This window comes from Capricornis sumatraensis, chromosome 20 (assembly GCF_032405125.1).
Source record: "Capricornis sumatraensis isolate serow.1 chromosome 20, serow.2, whole genome shotgun sequence".
Classification (NCBI taxonomy): Eukaryota; Metazoa; Chordata; class Mammalia; order Artiodactyla; family Bovidae; genus Capricornis; species Capricornis sumatraensis.
In genome coordinates, this window is record NC_091088.1 from 44,676,354 (window position 1) to 44,695,920 (window position 19,567).

The following is a 19,567-nucleotide window of genomic DNA, read 5'->3' on the forward strand; positions in this document are numbered from 1 at the left end:
TGTCAGTTGTTTCATTTGCTGTTATTTTCTCCCATTTGGAGGGTTGTCTTTTCACCTTGTTTATAGTTTCCTTTGCTATGCAAGACCTTTTAAGTTTAATTAGGTCCAACTTGTTTTTTTTTTTTTTTTGCATTACTCTAGGAGGTGTGAGCCTCGCTTTTGATGATGGCATGAGACTTCAGCTTATTCTTATAAGTCTTATTTCCAGCTTCATTTATCCTTGGATCTGTCATTGTATAACCTGGTTATCCATTTTCTCTGCTGTATAAAGAGGTGAAAATAAATTCTATCTATTTGCAGAACAGCTTGTGAAAGTATCAGTAGTAACTTGTGGAGAGTCTGATTCGTAGAGTTTGTAATAGTATCAAAAGTCAACTCTTGTTAAAACAATGGCTGAAACTACTAAAGTGCAGTAATTTTATATAAATAATTTTGAGAAAACTCTTTGTTCTCAATAGGTCATAGACGAGATAACAGGGAACTTTAGCAAAGCAATTCTTGGTTTGCAAACTCACAACAAACTGCAGAAAGCTTGCGAGATCCTTGAGGGACTGGCAGCCTTTATCCCAGGATTTTCTGAGTCAGCTCAGGTAAGTAGAGGACGACTTGGCCGGGGGGAGGTATGAAGAGGAAATGAAAAAGAGAAAAAGAATAATAAAATAGAAATAAAAGAATAAGAAAATAGATCATCTGGAGATTGTGCCTTGTGCAGAATTTAACATAAAAGTATTTTGTAGAGATTCAAATATTAGCAGGTATTTGAAATACCTTCAGATTGGAAGATTGTAAATAATCAGTGGTGACATTCTCAGACATGCTGTGTTTATTTTCTTTTGTCTGTTTATCAGGTTACTGCCTTTCTGATACATCTGTTGGGAAATCATGGGAGACAAAAATAGGTCCACTTCTTGAGGTAGATAGAGACGGACATCCTTGAAGCAGGCATCGAAAACCCTGTGATATTTGTATTTATGGCAGCCATCTTTGCCACTGTTACTTCCCCCGACTACTCATGCCTCTTTTCTGCTTCTTACACATTAGTAAATTAAGGTGGTAGGATTAGTGAGAATTTTAAATTCTTTTTTTCCATTTCCTATATTTTGAAATATTCTGCTATAAGCACATAGGTGCAATCTGGGTTGGTTTATTTAGACTTTTTAATTACATAAATAGTATGTGGTTATTACTCAAAAATCAGAGCAAAAACATTAAGTAAGAAATAGAAACCTTCACCATCTTGGTCCTTCTTGCCAATCTCATTTTCTAGATGTTACTCTCTGTAATTTGTTATGCATAACCCTTCAGACTTTTGTCTATACATACACAACTTTGCTATTTGGTGTTAACAAAAAAGGGGTTAAATTATTAATATATACATTTTTCTGCTTCTTAATTTTTTTACTTAATACTCTGTCATGGATATCTTTTCATAGCAGCATACAGACATGAACTCACTATTCTTGATGCTCATTTGGATATTTTTCATTTGTTTACCCTTGCAAACAGCATATCCATGAACATCCATGTACCTACATCTTTGAGTGCTTATGCAAACATCCCTCTGGGATAGAGAGTGAGAAATAGAATTGATGGACTCTTAAATTTTTAATCAATGACAAAATCACCCTCCTAAAAGGCACCATTTTACATTCTCACAAGCCACGTCCTCATACTCTCACTTTTGCCAATTTCAAAGGCTTAGAAAAGAAAGAAAAGCATTTATTGATCACTAAAGAGGTCAGACATCATTTTATATATTTGTTGGCCATTTTTGTTTGTCCTCTGAATTGCTTCTGTATGTCCTTCACTCATTTTTCCCCTTCGGGTTTTTTGGTCATTTTCTTATTTGTTAAGAATAAGAGAGCTTTACTATTGATATTAACTTTTGTTATATAAGCTGCTGATATTTTAGCAACAAGTCTTTTTAATTTTGTTGCATTTTTTATTTTGCAGAGGTCTTTAATACATGTAACTTTGAAAATAACATTTCAAAACAAAAATTGTTATAACTGCAGTGGATATTCACTAAACATCTGTCAGTTAGCTTCACCTTATTAGTTGACTTTCTTTTTTTTTTTACTTGCAAACAACCCGCAGAAAGGAAAATTGGTGTTTTCTGTTTCATTTAGAAATGCTCCTTGATCTCCCTTTTAAGTCTGTCTTTAGTGTTTTGGAGGCCCTAAATATAAAGTGATAGTCTGCTTGGTATTTCTGTCAGCATTGCTCTTTTCCTCAGCATTTCTTTTTCTTTTTAAGCTTCTGTTAATTAGACATTTGATCTGCTTATCACAGTGAAAAGGGTTGTTTTGGTTCCTTAGAATAACCAGAAACACACATCCTCCTGTAGGTAACGTGTAACAATATATGTTCCTTCCCTGCCAAGTTGTAATATTGCTTCTTATAAAAATGCATTGGAAGTGTGTGAAGAACACAGAAGTCCTTATAAGGAGAACCCAGATTTAAAGCAGTCATAAACAGCGCAGAGATGTGTATGTGTCTGCTGAAATTTCCAGGTCAGGGTCATCAATACCCTTACAGACCTGAATGAGCAGCTACTGCAGAGCCCATTTCTGAACAGCAGCAACCCAGGCTCCAGAACGCCTGTGACCATCTGCCTCTTCCACTCCCTCAACAATGTAATGAAAGCTGGTGAAGCAAGTCGGCCAAGACATGGCCATAGCGTTGAACAGGTGGGTACAGTGTGTGCCAGTGGCCAACTCCATTTAGAGACATTTTCATCTTGACAGATCAGGCATCAACATGGCCTTTCCCTAGACCTCTAGCTGCTGCTGCTGCTGCTGTCGCTTCAGTCGTGTCCAACTCTGTGCAACCTCGTAGCCAGCAGCCCACCAGGCTCCGCCATCTCTGGGATTCTCCAGGCCTCTAGAGAGCCCAGCTAAACAGGCACCACTCAGGAGACTGCTCCATCAAGCCTGCTCCCAGTCTTCTCTCCGCCCCACCACTGAGCCAAAAACACCTAGTGCTGAAACCTAGTGAATTCAGTGAAGGGTTTGGCATATAGTAAACATTCCACTAAATAAATTATTTTTACCCTTCACTTAGAAAGATGTTCAACATCACTCGTCACTAGGGAACTGCACATCAAACCACCATGAGATCCCACTTCACACCTAGACAGACAGACAATAACAAGTGTTGGCAAGAAGACAGAGAAACTGGAACACTTATATGTTGTTGGATTGTAAAATGATGCAGCCACCTTGGAAAACGGTTTGACAGTTCCTCAAAATGTTAAAAAGAGAATTACCATGAGGCTTAGTAGCTTCACTCCTTGGTATGTACCCTCATAGGTCCACACAGAAACTTGTACACTCGTGTTCATAGCATTCTTCAAATAGCCAGGTAGCCAAAAAAACAGAAACAGTGCAGTGCCCATGGTCTGATGAATGGATAAGTAAAGTGTGGCATGTCCTTACTGATAGACTATTACCTAGCAACAACAGCAACAAAAATGTACAAGCTACAACACGGATGGGCCTTGAAAACACTATGCCAAGTAGAAGCAGCCAAACATAGAAGATCGTGGTTCCATGTATGAGAAAGGTCCCGAAGAGGCAAGTCTATTGACACAGAACGTAGTTTAGTAGTTACCTCCCGCTAAGGTAACTACTTGAGGGTAGGAGGGAAAAGGGATGACAGAGGATGAGATCGTTCACTGGCATCACTGACTCAGTGGGCATGAGTTTGAGCAAACTCTGGGAGATAGTGAAGGACAGGGAAGCCTGGCGTGCTGTAGTCCATGGGGTCGCAGAGAATTGGACATGACTTAGCGACTGAACAACAAAGGTAACTACTAGTGGGCATGGGGGCTGGGGATAAGAGAATGGACAGTGGCTGCCACTGGGTTCTGGGTTTATTTTAGTGAAGATGAAAACGTTCTACAATTAGATCGTAGTTATAGTAGCACAGCCCTGAGAATATAAAAAACACTGAATTATATACTCTAAATGGGTGATTTATATGCGTAATTTCATTGCCAAAAAAACCTGTTTTTAGAAAACATTCATCATAAGCAGGTCTCGGGCAGCTCATGTCATGGGTCAAAGAAATAGTTCCCTGGGTGGCCCTCTTAGTTGATGCAAAGGATAATGCATCCTTGGCTAGATGGCAAGTGCCCTCCATGGGTCCTTCCAGTGAGTGTCACCTTTCATTTCATCGCTGTCAAGGTCCTTGTCCCCTTTTCCTCCCTCTCAAACCGTCGTCTCACTAACACAGTACACCAAGGTTACACGAGTCACCTGGTATTGATGTTCCTCTGTAAACGCAGGTAGAAAATATGCTGAAAATGTCCTTGCTGAGCCTCGGGAGGATCCAGGAGACGTTTCTGCAGCAGAATCGGTGTGCTGAGCCTGAGGTGACTCTGACCTCTTCCACTGCTGCCCTGATGCTGAGCAGGTAACAGGAGGGAGGGACAGAGGGAGTTTCGTTTTAGGCTTTGGACTTTTAGGGAACAGAGAGCAATTGATTTCCATTCAACTTCTTTTTCTTTAGGCAAAACATATCAACATTGCCTCTGAGCTCTTACACCCTCGGTGACCCAGCCCCTGTGAGGTTAGGCTTTCCATCAGCGTCCGCCCTGGAGGAGCTCTTGAAAAAACACCCAGGAGTTGATGTCCAAGTGAGTATGAAATTGATTCTGATCAGAACGAACATGGGATGTGATGGCTGTAGGTATTTGGGTGAAAGTGTAGGCTGAGCAGACAGAATGAGAGAAAGTCATGTGTGCTAATTTCTGTTTCACGCTGGCAGGAATGGAGGACTCTTACACAGGACCCCTGCTAGAGGTTGGGAGCATTAAACAGACTTCTAGGTTTCACTAAGTTTTGGGTTATGATTTGAACTGATCTGAACTCTTCAGTTTTTATACAAAACTGAAAATCTCTAAATAATCACCGACTCAATGTACCAACCTAGTCATGTCAGCATATTTAATTTCTTTCAGCAATCACCTAACAAACGAAAGTAAGATTGTAGCCTTATTCTGGAGAACAGAATTCTTACTTCCTAGTAAAATGAATCCTCCAAGTACCGAGGTGAAACAAAAATAGTAATAATTCCAAGGGTCTCAACCAAATGACTCATCTTTAATTAGCTGCTTCTTCCTTGTAGAATGTTATAATGAGAAATATTTCATTTCCAATGCTAGCAAGGGGAAATCCCAACATTTACTTTGATATCCGGTCCCTTATTATCTACAAGAGTGTTATTTATAAATTTGTGGGCAGTTGAAGAAACTGAAATGTTCTTGTCTCTAGGTAACAGGACTGGCTTTCAATCCCTTCAGAGATTTTGACAAGAAGAAGATTGTTGGAAGCGTCGGGAGTGTGTTACTAAGCTCTAATCATAAATTGCTCCAAGTCCATGACTTAATGGAGGATATTGAGGTATGACTTGATTATCAGGGAATAAAAAAGAAGGAAATTGGAATTCCTGGAGAATAGGATGGGAATTTGCAGCAACTGAAGGAAATCATTTTAGATTTATGGGCATGCCGTTGCTTTGTTATTCACATCATCACTTAGGAACTTCTACAGAGAGACCTCCCTCACACTTGGGAGAAAGCGTTTTAGGTCTAAGACTATATACTTTCTTGTATATCCCTGGCACCGTGTTACCTGCCAGCATTCACAGAGGAAGACCTAGCAGGTTCTATTCCATTATCGCGAAGAAGGAGTCTGAAAAGCAGCTATGGACTAACCCTCTTAAACTTGGAGAGATTAATGAACTGTCTCTTATTCTAGATCATACTCTGGAGAAATGCGAGCATGGAAACCCATCCCACCAGCCTCAACATGAGCACAGACCACTTTACTATTACAGTGAACGTCACCTCCCTGGAGAAGTCCCTGATAGTGTGCATAGAGCCTGAAGGCCCCCTGTCACTGACACTCTACCTGGGGTTCCAGCACCAGCCCAACCACACCCACTTCCACCTGCCGAAGGAGAAGGTGTCGCAGAAAGGTAAGCCCCAACCAGATGCCAGGAGCTTTAGAACGCATGTTGTTGTTGTTGTTGTTTTTTAACTTTTTATTTTGAGATAACAAAATGCAACTGAGATCATTCACATGCAGTTATAAAAAATAAAACCCAGAGATCTTACGCACCTGCTGCCCACTTTCCCCTGATGATTACATCCTGCAGAGCCACGGCTCAGTGTCACAACCGGGAAGTGACGCTGACCCAGTGCATTGATCTTACCTGGATTTCGCCAGTTTTACCAGCGCTCTTGTCGTCACTTTTCAAGTGACTCTTCCTGTTAAACAGGGCTGCTGAGCCAGTGCCTCTCACTGCTGGCTGGCCAGCTACAAATTGTGTCTGCATCACCGGCAGGCTCTTTCTGATTCCGAACATGTACTCTGTCCTCCTTGCTGATCTTGGTAATAATATCGTGTCCTAAGAAACTGGAAGGGATCCTGGAGATCCTTCGGTTCAGATTTCGTGTTTGAAAGATGAGAAAACTAGGGCGCCTGGGTGACTGCCTTGGGCCTTAGCGGCCAGCTGGTGACAAAGCTTGGCCCGAAACCCAGCCTCCAGTGTGCAGACCAGGAACTGAAGCTGCTCTTTGCCTGCCCCTGTATCACCCTTGGGTTTCTCTTGTTACCGAGGTTCTCTTGTTATCATTTTGATGTGTGATTATTTCATTTTTCTAAAACTCATAATACATTCTAATTCCTTAGACCGAAATCTTCATTTTTCAAAAACACATGATTTTTTTTTTAATGGAACAGGAGTCATCCTGAACCTCAGGTTATATCACCGGTCATTTTCTTTAAAACCATTTGTGACGTGAGGCTTCTCATTTCCCCATTTGTAAAATAATAACAATAATAGACCCTTCTGAAGAAAGGTTCTGATGGTATCTTTCTCCTCTTTGAAAGGCAGCTAAGCACTCTTGTTTGTTCTCAGATGAGGAATACACATGGGTGCTGAGGCCAGAGAAACTGCGGTATGGGGTCGGCACCTACTACATCACAGCCGTGTTGGATAAAAGCAAGGAGGGCGCTCGGCAGACGCCCACCCTGCTCTCGGTGGTCACTGCCGTCACTCAGTGCTATTTCTGGGACAGCCTCAACAGCATGTGGAAGAGCAGTGGATGCCAGGTCAGAAGCTGCCCACCTCTTTTTTTTTTATATTGTTTATATTGAAATATGATTGCTTTACAATATGTGTTGGTTTCTGCTGTACAACAAAGCGAATCAACCATATACACATATCCCCTCCCTCCCCGCTCTCCAATTCATCACAGAGCACTAAGCCTGAGCTTCTGTGCTTCACAGCAGGTTCCCGCTAGCTATCTGTTTCACACACGGGAGTATGCATGTATTAAGTTGCTTCAGTCGTGCCCAGCTCTTTGCGACCCAGTGGACTATAGCCTGCCAGTCTCCTTAGGCAAGAATACTGGAGTGGGTTGCCATGCCCTCTTCCGGTATCTTCCCTGGAGGCATATGTATGTCAGTCCTAATCTTCCAATTTGCCCCTTTTGCCCCCTGTGCCCACACGTCCATTCTCTGCATCTGCATCTCTAGTCCTGCCCTGGAAATAAATTAATCAGTCCCATTTTTCTAGATTCCACATACATGTGTTAATATGTGATATTTGTTTTTTTTCTTTCTGATTAACTTCACTCTGTATGATAGACTCTAGGTCCATCCACATCTCTACAAATGAACCAGTTTTGTTCCTCTTCGTAGCTGAGTAATATCCATTGTATATCTGTACCGTGTCGTCTTTTCCGTTCATCTGTCTTTGGACATTAGGTTGTTTCCATGCCCTGGCTATTGTAAACAGTGCTGCAATAAACACTGGTGTACGTGTGTCCTTTTGAATTATGGTTTTCTCAGGGTATATGCCCAGGAGTGAGATTGCTGGGTCATATGGTAGTTCTAGTCTTAGTTTTTACGGAGCCTCCCTCCTGCTCGCCACAGTGGCTGTATCAGCTTACATTCCCACCAGAAGTGTACGAGGGTTCCTCTTCCTCCACATCCTCTCCAGCGCTTATTGTTTGCATATGTTTTGATGATGGCCATTCTCACCGGTGAGGTGACACCTTATTGCAGCTTTGATTTGCATTTCTCTAATAATTAGTGGGGCTTTCCTGGTGGCTCAGATGGTAAAGAATCTGCCTGCCAGTGCAGGAGACACAGGTTCAGATCCCTGGGTCGGGAAGATCGCCTGGAGAAAGAAGTAGGCAACCCACTCCAGTATTGCCTGGCAAATCCCATGTATGGAGGAGCCTGGCAGGCTACAGTCCATAGGGTCACAAAAGAGTCGGACACAATTTAGAGACTAAACAACAACAATCAGTGATGTTGAGCGTCTTCTCATGTGTCTCTTGGCCATCTGAATGTCTTGGAGAAATGTCTGCTTAGGTAGAAGCTGCCCAGTCCTGCCTCTCTCCCATTTCAGCTGGCAATAAACTCAGGGCCCCTGTTGTCTCATTTGGGATGGCCCAGAAAGAAAAAGCATCGGAAGGGAGATAAATCAGCCTAGATAAAAGGGGCAGGTGTGTGTGGTGGGCTGGGAGAGCATGTCCCTTCTGAGCAAGCTTGTGCTTTAGACGTTTTCTTCTTTTTTTCCTTATGTCACTAGGTCTTCATTGCTGCACACGGGCTTTCTCTAGTTGCAGGGAGAGAGGGCTGCTCTTCACTGCAGTGTACAGACTTCTCGTTGTGGTGGCTTCTCCTGTCGGGAATTACAGGCTGCAGCCGCATGGGCTTCAGGAGTTGAGCACGTAGGCTCAGTATTTGTGGCATAAGGGCTTAGCTGCTCTGTAGCACATGAGATCTTCCTGGACCAGGGATTGAACCCGTGTCCCCTGCATTGGCGGGCAGATTCTTACCCACTCTACTACCAGGGAAGTCTTTAGATTTGTGCTTTAGACTTGTCAGTTCTTGCCCAAACATTAGTCCATGGTAAATCTGACAAGGTACATAAAATAAGGCAAGTGGTACATGGAAGTTGATCAATTCTGCAAGTACTAAATATGCGGTAAGTAAATGAGGCTGACTTTGTTTTGCAAAAAAGAGCTTTTGTCACTTCTCCGTCTTTTGGCTAAGATCAAGTGTAGTATCAGTTATAGTTTAATAGCTGATATGCCCTCATCATGCGAAATGCCAGGCTATATGAAGTACAAGCTGGAATCAGGATTGCCAGGAGAAATATCAGTAATCTCAGATACACAGATGACACCACCCTTATGGCAGAAAGCAAAGAAGAACTAAACAGCCTCTTGATGAAGGTGAAAGTGGAAAGTGAAAAAGTTGCTTAAAAGTCGACTTTCAAAGAACTAAGATCATGGCATCCAGTCCCATCACTTCATGGCAAATAGATGGGAAAACGATGGAAACAGAGATTTTATTTTGGGGGGCTCCAAAATCACTGCAGATGCTAATTGCAGCCATGAAATTAAAAGATGGTTGCTCCTTGGAAGAAAAGCTATGACCAACCTAGACAGCATATTAAAAAGCAGAGACATTACTTTGCCAACAAAGGTCCATCTAGTCAAAGCTATGGTTTTTCCAGGAGTCATGTGTGGATGTGAGAGTTGGACTATAAAGAACACTGAGTGCCAAAGAATTGATGCTTTTGAACTGTGGTGTTGGAGAAGATGCCGGAGAGTCCCTTGGACTGCAAGGAGATCCAACCAGTCCATCCTAAAGGAAATCAGTCCTGAATATTCATTAGAAGGACTGATGCTAAAGCTGAAGCTCCAATACATTGGCCACCTGGTGCAAAGAACTGACTCCTTGGAAAATACCTCATTTTTTCCCTCATATCAAAGGGTAACCACTGTCTGGAATTTGGTATATGCAGTGACAGATTTTATTTTCTTGGGCTCTAAAATCACTGTGGACAGTGACCGCAGCCTTGAAATTAAAAGACCCTTGCTTCTTGGAAGGAAAGCTATGGCAAACCTAGACAGCATATTAAAAAGCAGAGACATCACTTTGCCGGCAAAGGTCCATGTAGTCAAAGCTGTGGTTTTTCCAGTAGTCATGTACAGATTTGAGAGCTGGACCATAAGAAAGGCTGAGCACCAAAGAACTGTGGCTTTAGAACTGTGGTGCTGGAGAAGACTCTTGAGAGTCTGTCAAGGAGATCAAACCAGTCAATCCTAAAGGAAGTCAATCTTGAATATTCACTGGAAGAACTGATACTGAAGCTGAAACTTCAGTACTTTGGCTACCTAATGAGAAGAGCCAGTTCATTGGAAAAGACTCTGATGCTGGGAAAGATTGAAGGCAAAAGGAGAAGAGGGTAGCAAAGGATAAGATGGTTAGACAGCATCACTGACTGAATGGACATGAATTTGAGCAAACTCTGGGAGATAGTGAAGGACAGGGAAGCATAGCGTGCTGCAGTCCATGGGGTCGCAAAGAGTTGGACGTGACTTAGCAACTGAACAACGACAAATTCATTCTTTCAGCAAGTATGTATTGAGCATCTTCTACATACCAAGCCCAAGTATAGGAACTAGCGATGGATAGGACAGTGCCTAGTGAGGAGGATTGGTAAAGGTGGATTCATGAGTGATGGTTTGCACGCTCTAGGTCTTTGTGTAAATGGTGTCACACTGTTACATCCTTTTAAACTGGCTTTGTTCACTCAGCACTGATATATCCAGGTTGATGTATCCGGGTTCAGTCCATTCATTTTATCTGCTGTATAGTAGTCCATTCGTTGGGCCCTACTTCCTTATTTACTTGTTTGTATGTTCTGTTGTTAGCAGACACAGAGGTGGTTCTGACTTCTCCCAGTTGTAACCAGACAGAGACATCCTTTTTCACGTTTCCTTGTGCACGTGTGCAGAGTCCTCGGGTTATGCATTCAGAACTGGAATCTCAGGATCCAAGGAGTTTGTACTTCTTCCGTTTTACTAAATGCTCCCGAGCTGCTGTGCCCATCAGTTGTCCCAGATCACATTAACACCAGCGGAGCCTGAGCCACCAGACCTTCTTTTCCAAATGTGTGTGTCTGTGTTTATGCTTTACGTGTGTCCCTTCCTTAGCATGCCGGTCACTCAGAGTCACCATCCCGACTGTCATTCCAGGTCGGGCCGCAGAGCACTCTGGTAAGGACACAGTGTCTCTGTAACCACCTGACCTACTTCGGCAGCGATTTCTTCCTTGTGCCTCGGACGGTGAATGTGGAAGACGTGGCTGAGCTGTTCCTTCGAGTGACCAGCAACCCGGTCGGGGTATCCCTGCTGGCCAGCCTTGTCGGAATCTACATGCTCATATTCATGTGGGCTTGGAGAAAGGACCAGGCCGACGCACAGAAGGTGAGGAGACTTTGATTCTGAAAGCTTTGCCACAGTGTCTTGAGTGTGTTGAACACGATGAAGGAAGAAAGAGATTTTGTAAGAGGCAGGTAGCAGGTAGTAAAGTTCCAGTGGAACTTCTCTTAACATTTGTCTTCATGTCTACTGTCTCAAGACCCAAGGACTTATCTCTTCTGCTCCATTTTTTTTTTCTTTTAGCGAAGGTTGAATCCTCATATGATTCATTTAGGTCAGGAATAAGCCAAAAGAAAACACACAGAGAATTTAACTATAATCAAATGCACATTTCTCTCAATACATTGGATATGAAAGTTATGGATAAGTCAAAAAAGTTATAATTTAATGTAACTGCAATATGTAAGAAACCTGTATGGAATCTTTTTTTTAAACAAAAAATTCCTTTGACAGCTTCCTTCTAATTTCTATTCTGTATCTTTCTCATCCTTGCTATCCTACATGTGGAAATTCTAGAATATGCAAATATGCTGTGGGTGTGGAATTACTGATTTTAGTAAATAAAAATACGAGGCACCCAGTTAAATTTGAATTTCAAATAAATAGTGAATGCATATTTAGCATAAATATGACCCCAAATTATTCATCATTTATCTAGAATTCACATTTAGCTAGGTGTCTTGTATCTTAGCTGATAACCCTTTCTGGGTGGGTAGAAAGTGGAGAGAGATTTAGAGGCCCAAGACCCGATCAATTGATTTTGTGGCTGTTTCATTCTCGTGACATAAACCCTGGACTTTCAGCCCATAGCCCACACTTTTATCACCTAACTTAGGTCTTCTTATCTGTCTTATCTTCTCCATCTCACCCTTGCTTTCCTCGGAGTCTCCAAAGCCGCCGCAGTGTATCCTCCTGCTTCTCGCTGGGCTGTAAGGAGTGAAGACCTGCTGGTTTCCTTGGTTCTGCTTTTCCCTGCAGGTGAAGGTCACCATCCTGGCTGATAATGACCCCTGCTCTCAATTCCACTACCTTATCGAGGTCTCCACGGGCTATCGAAGAAGGGCCGCGACGACAGCCAGCGTGAGTGCAGTGACGGTCCCTCCCTCACTGCTCGGCGCCCTCTGCCATGCAAGCTGCACTCCAATACCCTTGCTGACATCCTGGCACCCAGTCATCCTTCACACAGGTCCCGGAGAGCGGTCGTCCTGGTTCTCAACTCTCCGTCTAGGCCTTCTCTGACGACCCAATGGTTGAGACTCTATGCTTCCACTGAGGGGACTTGGGTTCGATCCCTGGTCGGGGAACTAAGATCCCGTATGCCATGGGGTACAGCAAAAAAACTTAAAAATTGTACATTTGAAGAGCCCTCTCTGCTTGTCTAAGGCCCCAGGACTTCATCTAAGCACAGTTTTCTCTGTCTTCATCTTTCCCCTTAGAGATAAATCCAGAGACTCAGGTTATAACTTGCCATATCTTTTCTTTGTCTTGGTTTAGGTAGTCATCACCCTTTATGGATCAGAGGGGCGGAGCCAGCCCCACCACCTTTGTGACTCCCAGAAGGCGGTCTTTGAACGCGGGGGACTGGATGTTTTCCTCCTGGGCACTCCATCCTCTCTGGGGGAGGTACACAGCCTGCGGCTCTGGCATGACAATTCTGGCGCCAGCCCTGCTTGGTAAGTACCCAAATCGGGCTGCTTCTTTGCAGCATTCTGGGGAAACACCTGCACGGCATCACAATAAATGGCTATAATGTTTTGGATCAAATAGTAACAAATAACTGTTTGATTTTAATTTATTTTTCCTTTTTTTTTTTTTAATATTTTCTTGACTGCACCATGCAGCATGTGGGATCTTAGTTCCCCGATCAGGGATCAAACCCATGCCCTTTGCATGGGACATGCTGTGTCTTAACCACTGGACCACCAGAGAATTCCCTGTTAGATTTTTATTTCAAAGCTGTCTACAAAAAAAGAAAACCTGGAAAGAAATATTGAAAATTAAGATATTTTATGAGAGGTAGAATGATAGATTGTTTTAAAAGCATCTGTTAAATCCTTTATTTATTTTGGCTGTGCTGGATCTTTGTTGCAGTCAGCAGGGGCTACTCCCCAGCTGCAGTGTGCAGGCTTCTCATTGCAGTGGCCCCTCTTCTTGTGGCTCATGGCCTTTAGTGTGGACTTAGTAGTTGTGGCGCACGGGCTTAGCTGCCCTGCAGCGTGTGGGATCTTTCCAGACCAGGGATCGAACCCGTGTCCTGTGCATTGACAGGGAGATTCTCAACCACTGGACTACCAATGGAGTCCCAGATTTTTTTCCATTAAATAGTGTCACTATTGTGAACAGAAAATAATAACAATGAAACATTGCCCCAAAGTACCGTAAGTTAAAAGTATCTCTTAATACAAAAAGTATCTTTAAAGGGTAAATTTAATACATGACTATATAGAGAATATACTTTGGGTCAAAATGAAGAGCTTAAGGAGAGGGGAAGGAGTGGAATTACAGTTGGGATGTCCCGCAAGAGTTGGAGAAACGGCCAGTGATGAGTGTGTGCACCTGCCCTGTGCTGGGCCCAGATGCCCCCACATCTTCCTTCAGCAGCACTCTGAGGATTATGAGGGGTGAGTGGAGAAAGCAGATGATAAAAATTAAGGATGAAGGTCATTGGTTTGTTGGGATTAGGAAAAAGGAAGGCAGTGAAGTCAAAGGTCTCAGTGTGTTTGTTAGTCACTCCATCGTATCCAGCTCTGCAACCCCGCGGACCCATGAACTGTAGCCCACCAGGCTCCTCTGTCCTTGGATTCTGGCTTGACTTTCCCTCCTCCAGGGGATCTTCCCGACCCAGGGATGGAACCCAGGTCTTCTACTTTGTGGGCAGATCCTTTACCATTGAGCCACTGGGGAAGCCCCAAAGATCTCAGACCCAGGTTTGAGAACTGACCCAGAAACAAGTCAGTTGCTGAATATTTCCCACCTGAAACGAATATGCGTCCAGCCTAAAATTGTTAGCAAAAGAAGTCCTTCCCAGGAATTGCTTGGCAGTCCTGGGGTCAGGACTCCACACTTTTACTGCCAAGGGTCTAGGTTCAGTTCCTGGTTGGGGAACTAAGATCACACAAGCTGCATGGCATGGCCAAAAAGAAGTTTTTAAAAAAAGTCCTTCTCTGCTAGACTAGAGACACCAACCATAAGGCCAGGACAGCCCGATGATTTTCCTGCCGCTACATCCTGTTCAGATATCTGCAGAACAGTTTGTTACACTATTGTTCCACTTTCTTTTATAAAGGTAAATAGGGTATAATAAGCACTTGAAAGATACTCATTAGTTATCATTAGTTGTCAGGAAATGCAAATTAAAACCACAGCGATAGCGCTAGACACCTGCTAGAATGACTGAAACTAAAAGGTGGAGTGAGGGTGGGAGCAGCTAAGAGCTCTCACACACCGCTGGTGGGATGGAAAAGTACAGCCTTGGTGAAGAACAATTTGGCAGTTTCTTGTAAGGTTGAACGTATGTTTACCCTATGACCCAGAAATTTCACTCCTAGTTATTTACTCGAGATAAGTGAAAACGTATGTCCACTCCAAGTCTTACACAAATACTTTCATAGCAGCTTTATGAAAAATAGCCTCAAAGTGGAAACAACACAAATGTCCATCAGCTGAATGAATAAACAAATGTTAGTATTTTCATTTGGTGGAATACGACTCCTGACAAAGAAGAACAATCTACTGATACAGCAACATGGGTGAATCTCAGAAAGCATTATGTTGAGCAAAAGAAGCCAGACACACAAGAATATGTGAAATTAGTGAAAAGCAAATTAACCTGTGGAGAGAGGAAGTATACCAGTGGTCACCTGGAGGCCAGGGTGAGCCTGAGGAGGGCTGACTGGAAAAGGGCGCATGGGAACTTTTCAGGGTTGGCGATGGTGGTGCTTATTGCACAGGTGTGTACAGTTGTCCAAAATGCATTGAACAGTACTTTTTATTATTTTTATTGTTTGGCTGCACTCCATGGCTTGCAGGATCTTAGTTCCTCAACTAGGGATCAAACTGTGCCCTTGGCAGTGAAAGCCCAGAGTCCTAACCACTGAACTGCCAGGAAATTCCCTGAACTATATTCTTTAAATGAGTGCCTTTTATCTGATATAAATTATACCACAACAGAGTTGATTTTTTTTTCAAGTGTGTTTATAAGGGAAAGTCTAGCGCTATATACACTAAATTATTACCAATAGTTATCCCTGGGTAGTAGGATTATGAATTTTAAAGTTTTTCTTCAGGGTAGTTTTAGTTACTTCCAAAAGTTTTAACAATATCTTATAATTATTAGAAGTACATTTTTTAATTTAAATAGATATTTCTCTTTGAGGAAACACATGAAGGAATTCACAGCACATAAAGAAATTCACACCTATATATTTTCCATTTTTCTTTTATGACTGGTTTATATCAATTCTAATTTTATATGGCGTCTTATAATATTTTTTAACTTATAATAACGTTATGCTCCTCAGGGAATATAGATGTTGACTTAGTCATGTTTGTATTCTCAACAGCACATACAGTGTCAAAATTATAGTAGGACTCAATAAATATTTGTTATAACTGATAATTACAGTCAATATTGTAACAATAAATATTTGTTACAATTCTCAAGAGTTGCCTGTTCACTTCTAGACTTTGTTATTAAGGCTCTTTCAAAGAATTTTTTTAGTCAATATTTTCTTTTCTTTGTTTAATTGCAAAAGTAATAGATGTTTGAGTACAAAAAACTTGGAAAACACAGAGAGGCAAAAGAACTATCCACCCCCAATAAGAAGCAGACTGCCAGCATTTTTTCTTAGGAAATGACTATGCTTTCTGTATCTTTCTACTAATCATAGTGAATGTATCAACTAGATTGTTCTGACATACATTAGATTCTCTGTTTCTCTCCTATATGAAAGGAGAGCAGAGAAAAAAACGGGTGACTAGTTTCTTACCAATCAGAAAATGAATACTTTCTCTTTTTTATACTTTGCTATTAAATGAAAGCTTTAACAAGTAGCTAAGTTTAAATCAAATGCAACTTAGTCACCTGTGATTTTATTAACTGCTTCAAAAGAGAGTCCCAGAAATAATTTTAGCTTTAAAGTGATCTGTGCTCCTCACACAGAAAATAACTTCCAACTGAAATAAGAATTTTGACCTGAGAGATTTGAATGGTTTCATACAGACTTTTGGAGAAGTAGCATCCTTACAGTAAAGGAGATTAGCCAACTAGGTGCAAGATGAAGTCAAACAGGCAGAGCAGAGGTTCTGCAGGACAGATTGGTTGATGGTTGAAATCAGGGGTGAAGACAGAGACACATGGTAAAAAAAAAAAACGGGTTGAAAAGAGGATGAAGTTTCAGGACCTGTTGCTCTGAAGCCAAGATGAAGCCGCAGACCCAAACAAGACAAGTCATTAATATAAACATAAAAGCCCACTCTCCATTTACACACCCTAAGACCCTAGTGAGGAGAAGGCAATAGCAGCCCACTACAGTACTCTTGCCTGGCAAATCCCATGGACGGAGGAGCATGGTAGGCTGCAGTCCATGGGGTCACTAGGAGTCGGACATGACCGAGCGACTTCACTTTCACTTTTCACTTTTATGCACTGGAGAAGGAAATGGCAACCCACTCCAGTGTTCTTGCCTGGAGAATCCCAGGGATGGCAGAGCCTGGTGGGCTGCCATCTATGGGGGTCGCGCAGAGTCGGACATGACTGAAGTGACTTAGCAGCAGCAGCAGACCCTAGTGATGAAAGATGAAGGCAGATGGGATATTTGCAAAGGTGGTGGGGCGCTGTCACTTGTAGAAAGAAGAAATCTTAAGGAATAGAAACACACTGACTATTCCAGGTTATGGAAGTCTGCGTTCTGATATTTGGTATGTGAACTCCTTTAGAGGTTGGGAGGGAAAAGTGGGATCAGGTCTAGTTTCTTTCTTTGGCTCTTGCCCCTACAATGAAGCAGAATCTGTTTACTTGGACACCCTCTGTCAATAAAAGATTTTCGTTTTATTATTTTTATTGCAGTATAATTGACATACAACTTTATATTTGCTTCAGGTCTACAACCTAATGATTTGATGTTTGTATGTATTGTGAAATAATCACCATAAGTCTAGTTAACAAGCATCACCATACATAGAGAATTTTTTTCTCGTTGTGAGAGTTAAGATCTGCTCTTGTGGCAGTTTTCATATATATTAACTACAGTCGCCATGCTGTATGTTACATCCCCTTGGCTTATTTTATAACTGGCCGTCTGTACCTTTTGACTCTCCTGACCTCATCTACCCACCCACCCCCACCCTCTGCCCCTACAACTACTCATTTGTTCTCTGAATCTGTGAGCTAGGTTTTGGGTTTTTGTTTGTGTTTTGTTTTGCTTTGCCTTTACGTATAAGTGAGATCATATCTGTCTTTGTCTCTCTCTGACTTATTTCACTTAGGGTAATGCCATCTATTCATGTCACAAATGGCAAAATTTCATTCTTTTTTTAATAACTGAATGATATTCCATTGTATGTGTTATATATACCACACTTTCTCTATCCATTCAGCCATCAATGGACATTGAGGTTGTTTCCATAAGGTCACTGCTTATTACAGCAGTTGTTTGATGCCCACCCTCTAACATGACTGTCTTTATTTTACTGTAGGTATGTAAGCCAGGTAACTGTCACTGACATAGCAGGTAAAAGGAAATGGCACTTCCTGTGCAACTGTTGGCTGGCCGTGAACCTTGGAGACTGTGAGCGCGACCGGGTCTTCATGCCAGTCTCAAAGAGGGAGCTGTTTTCCTTTAGGTACTGTTGAGAAATGATGATATGCTACCTGTCTCTGAGACTCTCTTCATTTTCTCCATTCTTTTTTCTTTCTGTTCCTTGGACAAGACAATTTCAATTGACCTACCTTCAAGTTTGACCTATCTTCTTTCTCTTGCCAGCTCACATCTGCTATTGAGCCTCTAGTGAATTTTCCATTTCACTTACTGTATTTTTCAGCTGCACTCTTTCTATTTGGTTATTTTAAAAAAATAACTTCTGAGAACTTCCCTGGTGGTCCAGTGGATAAGACTCCACAATTCCAGTGTAGGGGGCAACGGTTTGATTCCTGGTCAGAGAGCTAAGACCCCCATATGCCTTATGGTCAAAAAACCAATATATGAAACAGAAGCAAAATTGTAAAAAAAAAAATTCAATAAAGACTTTAAAAATGGTTCACATTTTAAAAAACTTTAAAAAAAATTAGTTAAAATAATCTCTGGGGACTTCCCTGGTGGTTCATTGGAAGACTCCACACTTCCAATGCAGGGGGCATGGGTTTGATCCCTAATCAGGAATTAAGATCCTGCATGCCACACAGTGTGACCAATAATGATAATAATTTCTGTATCTTCATTAATACTCTATTTAGCAAGACATCATGCTCATTTACTTTCCTTTAGCTAGTTCAACATGATTTCCCTTATTTCTCTGAACATATTTAAAACAGCCGATTTGAAATCTTTAGTAAATCCAGTGTCTGGGCTTCCTCAGTAACAATCTGTTGAGTGTGGTGTGTGTGTGTGTGTGTGAGGGAGAGAGACACTGTGTTTCCTTTCGTGTCTTGTGATCTTTTGTTGAAAACGGGACATTTTAAATAATGAAACGTGGCCACCCTGAAGATCCGATCTCCTTCCTCTCCCCCAGCACTTGTCCTTAGTGTCTGTTGCTGTCCTGTGTCTGTTTTGAACTAATCCTGTAAAATCTGTATTTCTATCATATGTGAAAACTGAAGTTCTTGCTCAGTCAGTTCAGTGGTCAGCTAATAACTAGACAGAGACTTCTTTAAAGGCCTGAGCCAGTAAGCCTCCCAGCCTTTGCTGAGGGGTTTTGCACACATGTTGTGCCATGCCTTCAGCATGCAGCCAGGTAGCTGACAGCTCTGCCTGAGCCTTCACTTCCTGCTTGCTGAGAGCTGCAGGGTTCTTCCAGGAGCAGAAGTATAGGGCCTGACCAGCTATTTCCTGAGCATGCCAACATCCCTGGGCATGCACATGGCCTCCTATCATTAGATTCCCAGGACTGTGTTGAAGCTCAGTGAGGGTTTTTGATGAGCCCGTTGTTTGCCTACCATATCAGGCAGCTGTGAAGTTAAACAGTTGCCTCTGAATATTTTTGACAGTGCCCTCAAAGAAGAACCATTTTTAACTGGATGAGTGTCCAGTCATATCAAATAAGGGCAGTCTTGCCAGTGGAGTTTTCCTGGGAACTACCAGACAAGTCAGATAA

At 42.2% G+C, this 19,567-nt stretch overlaps 1 protein-coding gene across 1 annotated transcript in view; it reads left to right on the forward strand.

The window, feature by feature from the left end:
- Positions 1–19,567, forward strand: part of PKD1L3 (polycystin 1 like 3, transient receptor potential channel interacting) — an 81,542-nt gene that overhangs the window by 21,062 nt on the left and 40,913 nt on the right. The window contains 11 exon segments of the mRNA XM_068993038.1: positions 459–590; positions 2,514–2,681; positions 4,289–4,416; positions 4,513–4,639; positions 5,277–5,405; positions 5,763–5,982; positions 6,928–7,121; positions 11,072–11,302; positions 12,236–12,337; positions 12,752–12,930; positions 17,954–18,100. Of these exon segments, the coding sequence (XP_068849139.1) occupies positions 459–590; positions 2,514–2,681; positions 4,289–4,416; positions 4,513–4,639; positions 5,277–5,405; positions 5,763–5,982; positions 6,928–7,121; positions 11,072–11,302; positions 12,236–12,337; positions 12,752–12,930; positions 17,954–18,100 (1,757 nt within the window).